The 13,485-nt window shown below is 31.8% G+C and overlaps 1 protein-coding gene across 2 annotated transcripts in view; it reads left to right on the forward strand.

Moving 5' to 3' along the window:
* The window catches only part of LOC108733709 (5'-AMP-activated protein kinase subunit gamma-2), a 146,447-nt gene that overhangs the window by 52,221 nt on the left and 80,741 nt on the right, over positions 1–13,485 (forward strand). For both annotated transcript variants that reach the window (XM_025974119.1, XM_025974120.1), the window contains exon 6: positions 6,059–6,083. In XM_025974119.1, the coding sequence (XP_025829904.1) occupies positions 6,059–6,083 (25 nt within the window). The remainder of the gene's footprint in view (positions 1–6,058; positions 6,084–13,485) is intronic.

A 13,485-nucleotide genomic window follows, 5' to 3' on the forward strand; every position in this document is an offset into this window, starting at 1 on the left:
GTCAGAGCATTGGCGCGTAAAGCCAAAGAGCCCGGGTTCGATTCCCGGCGGAGGTGTGACAACAGCAACAATTTTTCCCTCATTAATTTGACGTAGTTTGTTTGTAGTAATAAAATAAAAATCGACATACTACCAAGTTTAAGAAAATGTTTAAATAGCTTTGGAAATGTTGAAGAGTGGGCTTTTCAAGAACATTTTTTGCATCTTCATCGATATCTTACGTAAAAGTAAAAAATGACGATTTTTTGAAGTAGTGCTACATTGGCTGTAAGTTTAATTCTTCCAACTACAAGTGTTGGTTTCATGTAGATATTACATGATCCTCCAACTTCATGTGAAATTAATATTTTTTGAGACAATCGTTCGTTACATATAAGTAATCTTATGTAGGAATGAAAAACAACAACTCATCAATTCACGGAAGTGTTTATATTTTATAAATTGTTTTTCTTATTACTTGTTTTCCCATGATGAGTTCTCAAAAGGTGGCAACCCAAGTACGTACCTACTTAAAATAAAATAACTAATATACATACAAAAATATGACCTGTCATAAAATAAAGTTTCACTTTTTTTGTTTTGTAAATGTTACACAACTGTTGCAATTTCTCTTAATTACTGTGTCTCGGTTATTACAGAGTGTTAAATAAACATGAACCTAATTTAAATATTACACGTGCATGTACAGTAAAATATTACATGTGCAATGTGCATTCAGTTGCACTTATTAAGCAAACGTACATACAGTTATATGATGATATACATATTTTACATTGTATGTGTACGGAATAAATTTGTTTTATTACTAAATACGAAACTTTTCATAATTTAATGAGTGTTTAGGTCAAGTTGGTGTATTTTAAGGCCTTATGTAAAACTATCAGTCTGCATCCATCGTGGCTTCGCCTTTCGCCCTTTAACTCAGGAAGTATGATCCTGATGAAAAATCGAAATCATTTTTAGAATTTCGATATACAGGGTATCCCAAGCAAACGCGTTTCCTTAATAACTGCCTTATAGTTGAATATATCAAAAAAAGTCTCTTAAAAACTGGTACCATATATGTATCTTCATATCCTAAAATTATTTTCAAGTATCATATTTTTCCTAATACCTAACTTCATTTTTTCTTTTCAAATTCATTGAAATCTACCAAATTGTCGATAAGAGGTCATTAAGTGTATGGTAGCCTTGACACAATCCAGGGCCCACTGCAATTTACCCATGGATTTCTATACCTGGCAAATAATAATGAGTTTTTCACGTCGGGGGATTAAATCTCGAATGTCCCATTTACATTCAGCTCACTTCCGCAGCAGTGAGCAAGAAAATGGGCAGGGAAGTAGGCAGTGCGAGTAGGTAATTATGCCACTGACTCCTGCCATTGCCCCATCGGTGAGGATATTTTGAACGGAAGTTAAAGGACTGGCAGCACTGTTTACTTATTCGGGAAATAGTGATAGAATTTTTTTTATCATGCAAATTTTTGGGACGCCATTGAAGACGAAAATAGTGACAGAATATATAAAAAAACTTACAGTTCTCGTGCACCACATATCAAAAAAATAATTTCAAAATGTAAAGAACGAACTCAATTTTCTTACATTCTTTCAAAATTAACTTAATTGCTGACGCTATTTAAACTCAAAAGACACGCTTCGTCCTCCATTGCCAAGGAGTTGATAAGTGTGGACTGAATGTAAACGGCTCACTCGCTTTGGGGCTGCCCCAGAAGTATTTAGGGCAAGACAGTGGCAGAATGTATATAGGGCAATAAGCTCAAGTTATCCAATTACCTGATAAACGTATTCTAGAATTAATTTTAATTTGATAAATAGACCTTAGCGTAAGCTAAAGCTCTGAACAAATTAACGCTACGCTGTAGAATTCATTTTAAAACATAAGAAACAAGCGAGAATCAATTTAAACTACATTAGTGTACAAAAGGCTCTTGTTCTGCTTTGTGCTTTTTTGTTAGATATTTTTTATCATGTAGTGCTGATGACTTTAAGAATGTTACTAAATTTCATAATGCGGATGACGATAATATTCAAATAAATGATAAGAAATTAAAAAATGAACGAGATTTACTTTTATGTGTAATCAGAAACGATAAAAATTCGGAAAGATACAAGTAGCAAATAAAAGAGTTGCAAAAAAATTAATAAGGACAAAAATTGCTATGATAATAATGATTTTAGTTGAAAAAATTGATCTTAATTTATTCATAAATAATTTTACTATTAAAAAAGAATGTGTTTGATTGATTCGGAACTGTGAGGTAATTAATAGGGTAATTTGTCTATTTGATTTTAGAAATATAAATTAAAACACGGTGTAAAATTCAATCCGCTAGTATGATAAAATTTTAGACGGCATGATTGTGATATATAAGAAGTGGAAAAGTCGATACTAGGATGAGGGCATTTTCCTGTTTTTATGTAGGTTATCTGGCAATTTATCTAAAAAACTGAGTGCAAGTCTTACTTTGCATGACACTATTAAGAATTTTTAATAGTAAAATTCACCCCGTTAGCTTTGTATGTGCATACTGTGACGCAAAATTATACTAAATAAATACTTACTCCAGTAACGTAATAAATGAGTTGTTAACTAAAATCGTTCCATTAGAAATTTTATTTGTATTCGGATATTTTCTGGCGTGTGATAATTTTCAAAATATTTGTTTATACTAATATTAAGTTATCTAATTATTATCAAAGATTTCTAAAAAGTACAGACTCGATGAGAAATTGTCATAACTCATAATAACTACTATACTTTAAAACATAATGAAAGATAATATTATGTCGCTTGAATTGATACAATATCTATGTATCTAAAACGTTAAATAGATTCCAAGTTTTATTGAAATCAGATAAACAACCAATCTTAAGAGAAAATAATTCCGTGACGTACAAAGAATGAATATTTTTATTGTGTATGGGTACAATATTTTAAAATGCAAAAAAAAATATCACCTTCCTTTGTAGGTTTTTATATTATCTTGTTTTATCCAATTAGTGAAATCTTTGTTAATGGATTTCAATTACTTCATAATGAAGATTTCGTTCTTCTGTGTAAATCAAAAAATGTTTAGTGTTTATTGCGAAACAAAATATTGCACAATTAACCGCAACCCAATTGAAGTGCGTAATGCACCTGCACATGTCGTTCTAATGTTATAAATCCAAATGTGAGTTTGTTTGTTTGTTTATTACTATTTCACGTCTTAACTATTTAACCTATCATTATGAATTTTTTATCAAGGGTACAGAAAACAAATTAGGGTACCTTTTGTCAAAAAAAAAAAACGCTGCTTGCGAGTGATAGAATTTTTTTTTCGTCTCGATTAAGTGCTTTACGGGTGCGAAACATGGACGGTGGGCGCGGCGAAAAAGAAAATGTTAGAAGCTTTCGAAATGTGTTGTTACAGGCGAATGATGAGGATACCGTGGATAGAGAAGGTTAGAAATGAAAAGGGATTAGAAAGAATAGGGCTTATTGAAGTCAATAAGAAATAGGCGAAATGGGATGGTAGGACACCTTAAGCATGAAGGGCTAGTCAGAGACATATTAAAAGCAGAAACACGAGTTAAGATTAGTAGAGGTAGACATACTATTAGGTTACTGTTCAGGATGTGGGATGTTCTAGTTTTAGGGAAATCCAAAGATTAGCTCAGTATAGGAAGGCGTTTGTTTAACTTAGAAAATTAGAAACATCAGTTTTAGGTAAAGGTCTAGATGATGGGGAGATCAAAAGAGGAGGTCTCCTCCACCACTGTACCATAAAAAGTTCGCGGCGGTCTCACCCCCCATAAAAAGTTATGGAGGTTCAAAATTAATAAATATGCCAATTTTTACACATTTCTAGGCATGTAAATATTTATATAGTCGTTCTTAAACAATATTCAAAGGTAAAACTAATGAAAAATACATAAAAATATTGAGAAAGTTATATAAAACATTATTTAAATATCTTTATCAATAGGGTAGGTTAGGTTAGGTTATCGGGTTTTGTTCAAGTGACCACCCTCTTTCGATCCCCCACCTCCACCCGCTTGAAAATATTTTTTTTATTGAATTTTATTTGAATTATAGTGTATGAAAATTGTCAAAATAATTAACTTTCAACCCCCATAACTTTTTATGGGGGTGAGACCGCCGCAAACTTTTTATGGGGTTTTACTCAGGTGACCACCCCCGTTCGATACTACCCACCCATCATCTAGACCTTTACCCAGTTTTATCCTGATAATTCTGGTCAGGACTATTTAATAAATTATTGTATTTTCGAACATCTTGAGCACGTATTTAGGGCATTAACGCAATTACGTTTGTACGTAATTCTCGTTTTGTTAGCTTACCTAACAAATATATATTTTTCTTTTGATGGAGGGATTTTAGCGATGGATAGGTGTATTTATTTATTATTATGATCATACATTTTGTTATTACTTAATAGTTTAACAACTCCATTGTTATACTTTTATTACGTTTTATACGTATCTTGAGATTTTGTTATCTATTACTCGGACGCACTACATACATTTTTATAATAGTTAAGTGTTTACATACATGTTTCTTTAATGCTATTAAATTAAATTATTATCGATAATAAGTTGGTGTTTGCAAAACATGTACGTATGTACCAATAAAGTTTTTGTAAATCTGAGTTATGAATAGTAGTATGCAACGAAACTTTTCATTACAATCATAAGGATTAAAATTAAGTGCTCGATTATAATTGCAGCTCAATAGATTATAGCTGTGAGGCTATTACGACATATGTGGTCTATAAGGACATTTGCATTAACATTTTGCTGTTCTTATTAAAAAATTAATAATAATTATTATTACTGATATTTCAATGGTTTAAATAGTATTAAATTTGTATTTCAAAAAAAGGGCGGAAAATAGTAGGCCGTATTAAAATAAAAGTATTTACTGCAGTTGTATACAATACTAGGCTATAGAATACAGATTTTAGTATGGAACAATTGCGTTAAAACCACAGTGTCCCTTTTTTGAGACTTCTTAAAAAAGGTACCCCTTTGAGTTTTCTTCAGATCTCAAAAACGAAGCAATTTTCGAGATTTTTACAAGAGTAAGTTTTCTTTTAGAAAATTTGATTTTCCATCGAAACACTATTAATTTTTTTATTTTTTACCATTTTTACTATTGATCATAAAAAAGTAGGAAATTTAAAAAAATAGTCGTTTGATTTTTTTTATTCAACCGTCTATAACTTTTTTCGTGGGAAATTTTGGTAAATATAAATGTTCACGGAAAAACCAGTCCTTGAAAAAACACACCTTTTCTTCTGTTATTCTTTTTTGTATGATGAAAATTTACCGAGATATCGATACTCAGTGTTGCCTACGTTTTGTCATATTGTACCCTGTTTTATCGCAAATGTGTTTTTTTTTTATTTTCCATGTATATACTGATTTTTATTCCTATGAAACACTTTCAACAACATTATCAACAATTTTCGAAAAATATTGTTAAACGTGTATGTCCGAGCACGGCTCTGTACGAGTACTGAGCTTATGATGACGATAAATTGCAAAATGAGTAGAAATTGGAAATTGAAAAAACAAACACGTTTGCAACAAACGGGAATAAAATATGATAAAGGCTGAGTACATTTGAGCATCGGTAGAGTTATCTCTGTAAATTTTCAACGTACAAAAAAAAAACAGAAGAAATGAGGGTTTTCTCTATTTTCTGCATTTTATTTTAATTATGCTCACTACTTAAAATGCTAAAAGGAAAATTGAATAGTACATTTCGATGGAAAATACAATTTTCTAAAAAGAAAAGTACTCGAGTAAAAATTTTGAAAATTGCTTCGTTTTTGAGTTATTTGCCTTTATTCTGTAGCCTATAGTTAGTTTATGGAAATTCTACCTAGACATCATTGAATGCAGGAATGTGGTGTGCGTTGCCTAACTTAATCAAGTAAAATTTTCAAATGTAAGGAAATCATGATACTATGTTTTGTTTGTTTATGTTACTGATCAAACAAATTAATTGCCTTTTTTTATCTTTACAGAGGGCACAACAACAACTGAGTCAGGGTAAGTCATTTTTGTTTATTACTTTGCAGATTTTTATAGTTTTTCGTGAAAGGAAAAACCATTCGATATTGAATCCGTTCAGCCACTAGATGGCGAAGGTGTTAAGGTTTCTCGCAAATATTGACTTTTATCGTGTGACGCAGTAAAAGATAAGAAAATTTTAAAATCTGTTGTTCCGGAAGAAAGTGAAATTAAGCGTTCCACTTTTAATTACTTACCAAGTAACTTTTTGTTATTATTATTATAATTTATGAGTATCNTGCCAGGTGATTTAGGGAGATATCAGTTAGATTACATACTTGTTAGGCAAAGATTTAAAAATCAAGTGAAGGACTGTAGGAGTTATTCAGGAGCAGATATAGATAGCGATCATAACTTAGTAGTTATGAAGCCCACTCTTAAATTAAAAATTTTCAAAAAGAGGGAAGGTAGGAGACGTCTTGAATTAGAAAAGCTAAATAACGAAACGCGTGATAGACTAGGTAAAAGGACAGACGTAATACTAAAGGCGGTGGGAGAAACGAATAACAGGGACATAGACAGAATGGAACTGCATTAAAACATGCCTAAAGTCAGCAGCTACAGATATACTAGGTCTTAAACGAAACGAAAGTAGGAAACGCTGGATAACAAATGAGATTTTTGGATTAATAGAAGAAAGGCGGAAATATATATAAAAACAGGACAGACGATGAAGGGCAAAAAAGATATAAGGCTATAAAGTGGGAAATAATTAGGAAGTGTAGGGCAGCTAAGGAACAGTAGATTGATAGGATGTGTTAAGAAGTAGAAGAAAAGTTTAAAGCAGGTAAAACCGATGAGGCGTATAATATGATTAAAAGGAATTTTAGAGATTTAGGGTAGGTACAGTAGTAATAATATAAGAAACGAGGCAGGGGTCATTTTGATAGAAAATGAGGAAAAGGCAGATAGGTGGAAAGAATATTTAGAGAACCTATACGCACGCCCTTCACAACATTTTTATTTTATGTGCTATTGAAAAAATTGTTCAGTCTTATTAAACATAAATATAGGAATCGACTACTCAGTCTTCAAAATCGGTCAGGAATTAGTCAATCTATCAAATCAGTATTGGTCAATTTTGATCTTCCTTCTTGCGGAAAACCTAGTCATGGAATCGGAAAAGTCCCATTGAAACATTACTCAGAGTTAAATTTGCGTTAGTGATTTTTCTCCTTTTCATCGTAATAACATACACATTATATCAAAACTTGTCATATTTTTGTATATACATACATATTTTAGGTATGCGTGGCAGAAACCGGTTCAGTATTCTTCAGGATTTTTAGAGTATATTACAGTTTGTTCAGGAATATTGTTAGTTATTTATTTCTCGTTTGTGCGCTTTTGTGAAGCTTTTTTAAATAAAATCCATGCTAGTTAACTATGTGACGCTGAAAACACCAAAGAGCAGGTAATTTTGAAAAACATTATTTCAATGCATGACAATGTTTTTAAAGCAGGTAGAAAAAACTTGATTTAAAGTTAGAAATGGTAATTATCCCCTATTTTTCGATATGAAAATATTTGTAATGTAGATATATACGGGATTCTTTTGAATAGACCCTTTGTTTTTGCTTCGATTACGGACTGTTGTTTTGAATATATTTTTTATTTTTACCTATAAATAAGTGAAGAATATGAAAACATAATTAACTTTACTACAGTTTTACAAAGATTGAACTTTGATCAAACAAAACAGCTGTTATTGTAAATTGTATACATATAGATTAATTGACAACATATTTATCTGAACATTCGGGATTTCCCATTTTTGATTATCACTATAATTGCAAAAAATCAGTGTAATAAACGATTTTTTTTATTTTTTAGCATTTCTCCTTAATGTAGATAATATGCCTTTTGAGTTTGCATTTGTTAAATATTCATACAATTGACATACAACATAAAACATTATTTTTAGACGATTTTCAGGATTCTTGGAGTCCAAATTTCCTAATTTAGTTCCAATTTCGATTTTCCTATTTTAAACTGGTATAGTTAATACCTATACGTAAACACCATATCTATTTGTTATGCTGCGCCACTACTGTTAATTAACTTGATCAAACTAATCCTGCTGTTAACATTGAAAACGTCTCATACATTTAGTTTAAAACTACAGCCGTTTTAACAAATTGTTGCGCTCAAGGTTTCCTGCGATTTATTGTCCTATTTAAATGTCATAGCGTGATGACTGCCGATAGTGCACCTCGTACTCATTCACAGCATCGTCGGACGAAAAACACCGAACACGCGCCGCACCGGCTCGAAAACTGAAAATTTCCATCCGATGTCGTGCGGAAGTTTTCTTTGTGTCCGTTCGAGAACGATGTTGTTTTTCTTTTTTTTTTTGTTTTATAAAATCGGTTTAAACGTTATCGTCGCTACGCGAACGAGCACGCGCGATTACTGATAGATAAATAATCCCACCAATTGGACGGCTTAATTCGTATGACGCGCCTCAGATCTTCTTCGTATCACATGTCGTGACCGCGCTGCAAAAAGTTGTATTTCACACCGAAAAGGTATCTACAGTAAATTAGATGTTTTGTTTTTAATAATTAATGTTCGGAAAATACATATACGTGAAAAACGCTGCGGTATTTGTCCGCTCTTTCGTGATTTAAATTTAATATGCGGTGCAATCCATTAATTAGGAATAATGAAAATGACTGACGATAATTATGAAAATTTACTTTAGAAAGAGCGGTTCGTCAGTAGTACGTTGCGACACCGTAATTATAAGGACGGTCGTCAGTTGCTACTGTAGTAAATAATATAATATTTTCGAGTGATTGTTTGATGATTAAGTTTGTGCGCGATGTCGTCGTACTACATGCGATGGGTGCGGGGTAGTAACAGTGGCACTACTAATACTGCTAATAGTACTGGAAGTAACAACAAGAAGGAGGGCATTTATCGCAAAAAAAGTGCGGCTGTGTACGACGATGTCGCCAAAGAATTGCCCATGGTATATCAGAAACCTAGGAGCAGATCGTTAGATCCTACCACTTTAGAACAGTCCGGAATCAGAGCGCTTCTTCAAAGTGTAAGCCTACCTTAGTTCAATATAATCATCCATGTAATTGTGCTGTAATTCCTATTTGTTTTGGCACACATTCTCCGTAACAGCAAAAGAAAAAAAAGTTAAACTTCGGAAAAATTGCCTAAAAGTTACATTTTCCTATTAGATTTTCTTTTTGTATGGTTCTTACACAATCCCAAAAGTTCTCATCGATAGGTACGTGTTAGGATTAAACGTCACCAAGAACTGTTTTTCACGAAAATCTCATTAATGGTCACTTGTTATCGAAAAAGTAAGGAAATTGATGACAAAAAACAGTATTACTTTTTTGGTAGGACTAACGACTTTCAATAAAATTTGACCCAAATAGTCGTAACGTACAGTGTGCTGTCCTCTACACTGTGCATGGTCATGCATTTGTTAATTTATTTACGCTAAATTTTGTTTAATTGTGTCGTTTAATACGTTTAATGAAGATGTAAATCCATCGTGTTTCGCGACTAAAACTATGGAAATATAGGAAGTAGGAGAAAAAGGATAAGAATAAGATATTGGCTAGATGAAGATGGGAATCGGCAGGAAGTCTAAAGAATAATAATTAAAAATTTTTGTGATGATTAACAAATTAATTATATTGTTCTGTAGTAATAAATGGTTATTTTAAAAAATCAAATCATAAATAGATGTGGGGACACTACTTAAAAAAACTTGTACCTGGAGTGCTGGGCATCACAAAGGTAATGTGAAAAAGAGTGCATGCTTATGTTACGAATAACATAAACCTTACCATTTTTTAAATCGAATTTTCCCGAAATTTGTTCATCTTTATTCGATAAAAAAGACCGCTAACGAGAATTTCGGTAAAACTGATTATTTCAACTTTTAACCCCGCGACACATGTATCATTAAGGACATTTGGGATTGTGTTTACAATCACGTAACCACGGTCATTAAAAACTACAGCTTTCCAACATTTTTCTGTGTCAGATTTGCCATACGTCTCCATCGTCATTTCGAAACATGCGTCGTCATTTTAAAATTTTATTTTCAAGTCCTGTTTTCTAAGAAAATTTTCGTAAACGTATAATAACTAGCAAATCTTCTTCAATGAATCCAGTTAAACGTTTTTATAGGGAACGGTGCTTAGTAGTACCAAGCCTTTCGCTTCTTTATTATAATTGCAGCCAAAATTACGATTTAAATGGATAGTTTCAAAAAATTTGGCAATTTTATAATAGAACAAACAGAATAGCTCAAAACCCCAACGCCAAAACACGACACTGTAGTTGTCCGAAGCACTTTTCGGTAACAAAGTTACCTTCTTCAGGGACTGAAGTAAACTTATAATAAAATAAAAATCGTCACCTCTCGTAGTTTAGTGGTAGTGGTGCGTAAAGCCAAAGGTCCGGGGTTCGATTCCCGGCGGAGGTGTGACAACAGCAACAATTTTTCCCTCATTAATTTGACGTAGTTTGTTTGTAGTAATAAAATAAAAATCGACATACTACCAAGTTTAAGAAAATGTTTAAATAGCTTTGGAAATGTTGAAGAGTGGGCTTTTCAAGAACATTTTTTGCATCTTCATCGATATCTTACGTAAAAGTAAAAAATGACGATTTTTTGAAGTAGTGCTACATTGGCTGTAAGTTTAATTCTTCCAACTACAAGTGTTGGTTTCATGTAGATATTACATGATCCTCCAACTTCATGTGAAATTAATATTTTTTGAGACAATCGTTCGTTACATATAAGTAATCTTATGTAGGAATGAAAAACAACAACTCATCAATTCACGGAAGTGTTTATATTTTATAAATTGTTTTTCTTATTACTTGTTTTCCCATGATGAGTTCTCAAAAGGTGGCAACCCAAGTACGTACCTACTTAAAATAAAATAACTAATATACATACAAAAATATGACCTGTCATAAAATAAAGTTTCACTTTTTTTGTTTTGTAAATGTTACACAACTGTTGCAATTTCTCTTAATTACTGTGTCTCGGTTATTACAGAGTGTTAAATAAACATGAACCTAATTTAAATATTACACGTGCATGTACAGTAAAATATTACATGTGCAATGTGCATTCAGTTGCACTTATTAAGCAAACGTACATACAGTTATATGATGATATACATATTTTACATTGTATGTGTACGGAATAAATTTGTTTTATTACTAAATACGAAACTTTTCATAATTTAATGAGTGTTTAGGTCAAGTTGGTGTATTTTAAGGCCTTATGTAAAACTATCAGTCTGCATCCATCGTGGCTTCGCCTTTCGCCCTTTAACTCAGGAAGTATGATCCTGATGAAAAATCGAAATCATTTTTAGAATTTCGATATACAGGGTATCCCAAGCAAACGCGTTTCCTTAATAACTGCCTTATAGTTGAATATATCAAAAAAAGTCTCTTAAAAACTGGTACCATATATGTATCTTCATATCCTAAAATTATTTTCAAGTATCATATTTTTCCTAATACCTAACTTCATTTTTTCTTTTCAAATTCATTGAAATCTACCAAATTGTCGATAAGAGGTCATTAAGTGTATGGTAGCCTTGACACAATCCAGGGCCCACTGCAATTTACCCATGGATTTCTATACCTGGCAAATAATAATGAGTTTTTCACGTCGGGGGATTAAATCTCGAATGTCCCATTTACATTCAGCTCACTTCCGCAGCAGTGAGCAAGAAAATGGGCAGGGAAGTAGGCAGTGCGAGTAGGTAATTATGCCACTGACTCCTGCCATTGCCCCATCGGTGAGGATATTTTGAACGGAAGTTAAAGGACTGGCAGCACTGTTTACTTATTCGGGAAATAGTGATAGAATTTTTTTTATCATGCAAATTTTTGGGACGCCATTGAAGACGAAAATAGTGACAGAATATATAAAAAAACTTACAGTTCTCGTGCACCACATATCAAAAAAATAATTTCAAAATGTAAAGAACGAACTCAATTTTCTTACATTCTTTCAAAATTAACTTAATTGCTGACGCTATTTAAACTCAAAAGACACGCTTCGTCCTCCATTGCCAAGGAGTTGATAAGTGTGGACTGAATGTAAACGGCTCACTCGCTTTGGGGCTGCCCCAGAAGTATTTAGGGCAAGACAGTGGCAGAATGTATATAGGGCAATAAGCTCAAGTTATCCAATTACCTGATAAACGTATTCTAGAATTAATTTTAATTTGATAAATAGACCTTAGCGTAAGCTAAAGCTCTGAACAAATTAACGCTACGCTGTAGAATTCATTTTAAAACATAAGAAACAAGCGAGAATCAATTTAAACTACATTAGTGTACAAAAGGCTCTTGTTCTGCTTTGTGCTTTTTTGTTAGATATTTTTTATCATGTAGTGCTGATGACTTTAAGAATGTTACTAAATTTCATAATGCGGATGACGATAATATTCAAATAAATGATAAGAAATTAAAAAATGAACGAGATTTACTTTTATGTGTAATCAGAAACGATAAAAATTCGGAAAGATACAAGTAGCAAATAAAAGAGTTGCAAAAAAATTAATAAGGACAAAAATTGCTATGATAATAATGATTTTAGTTGAAAAAATTGATCTTAATTTATTCATAAATAATTTTACTATTAAAAAAGAATGTGTTTGATTGATTCGGAACTGTGAGGTAATTAATAGGGTAATTTGTCTATTTGATTTTAGAAATATAAATTAAAACACGGTGTAAAATTCAATCCGCTAGTATGATAAAATTTTAGACGGCATAATTGTGATATATAAGAAGTGGAAAAGTCGATACTAGGATGAGGGCATTTTCCTGTTTTTATGTAGGTTATCTGGCAATTTATCTAAAAAACTGAGTGCAAGTCTTACTTTGCATGACACTATTAAGAATTTTTAATAGTAAAATTCACCCCGTTAGCTTTGTATGTGCATACTGTGACGCAAAATTATACTAAATAAATACTTACTCCAGTAACGTAATAAATGAGTTGTTAACTAAAATCGTTCCATTAGAAATTTTATTTGTATTCGGATATTTTCTGGCGTGTGATAATTTTCAAAATATTTGTTTATACTAATATTAAGTTATCTAATTATTATCAAAGATTTCTAAAAAGTACAGACTCGATGAGAAATTGTCATAACTCATAATAACTACTATACTTTAAAACATAATGAAAGATAATATTATGTCGCTTGAATTGATACAATATCTATGTATCTAAAACGTTAAATAGATTCCAAGTTTTATTGAAATCAGATAAACAACCAATCTTAAGAGAAAATAATTCCGTGACGTACAAAGAATGAATATTTTTATTGTGTATGGGTACAATATTTTAAAATGCAAAAAAAAATAT

The sequence above is a fragment of the Agrilus planipennis genome, unplaced genomic scaffold, assembly GCF_000699045.2.
Source record: "Agrilus planipennis isolate EAB-ADULT unplaced genomic scaffold, Apla_2.0 scaffold78, whole genome shotgun sequence".
Taxonomy (NCBI): Eukaryota; Metazoa; Arthropoda; class Insecta; order Coleoptera; family Buprestidae; genus Agrilus; species Agrilus planipennis.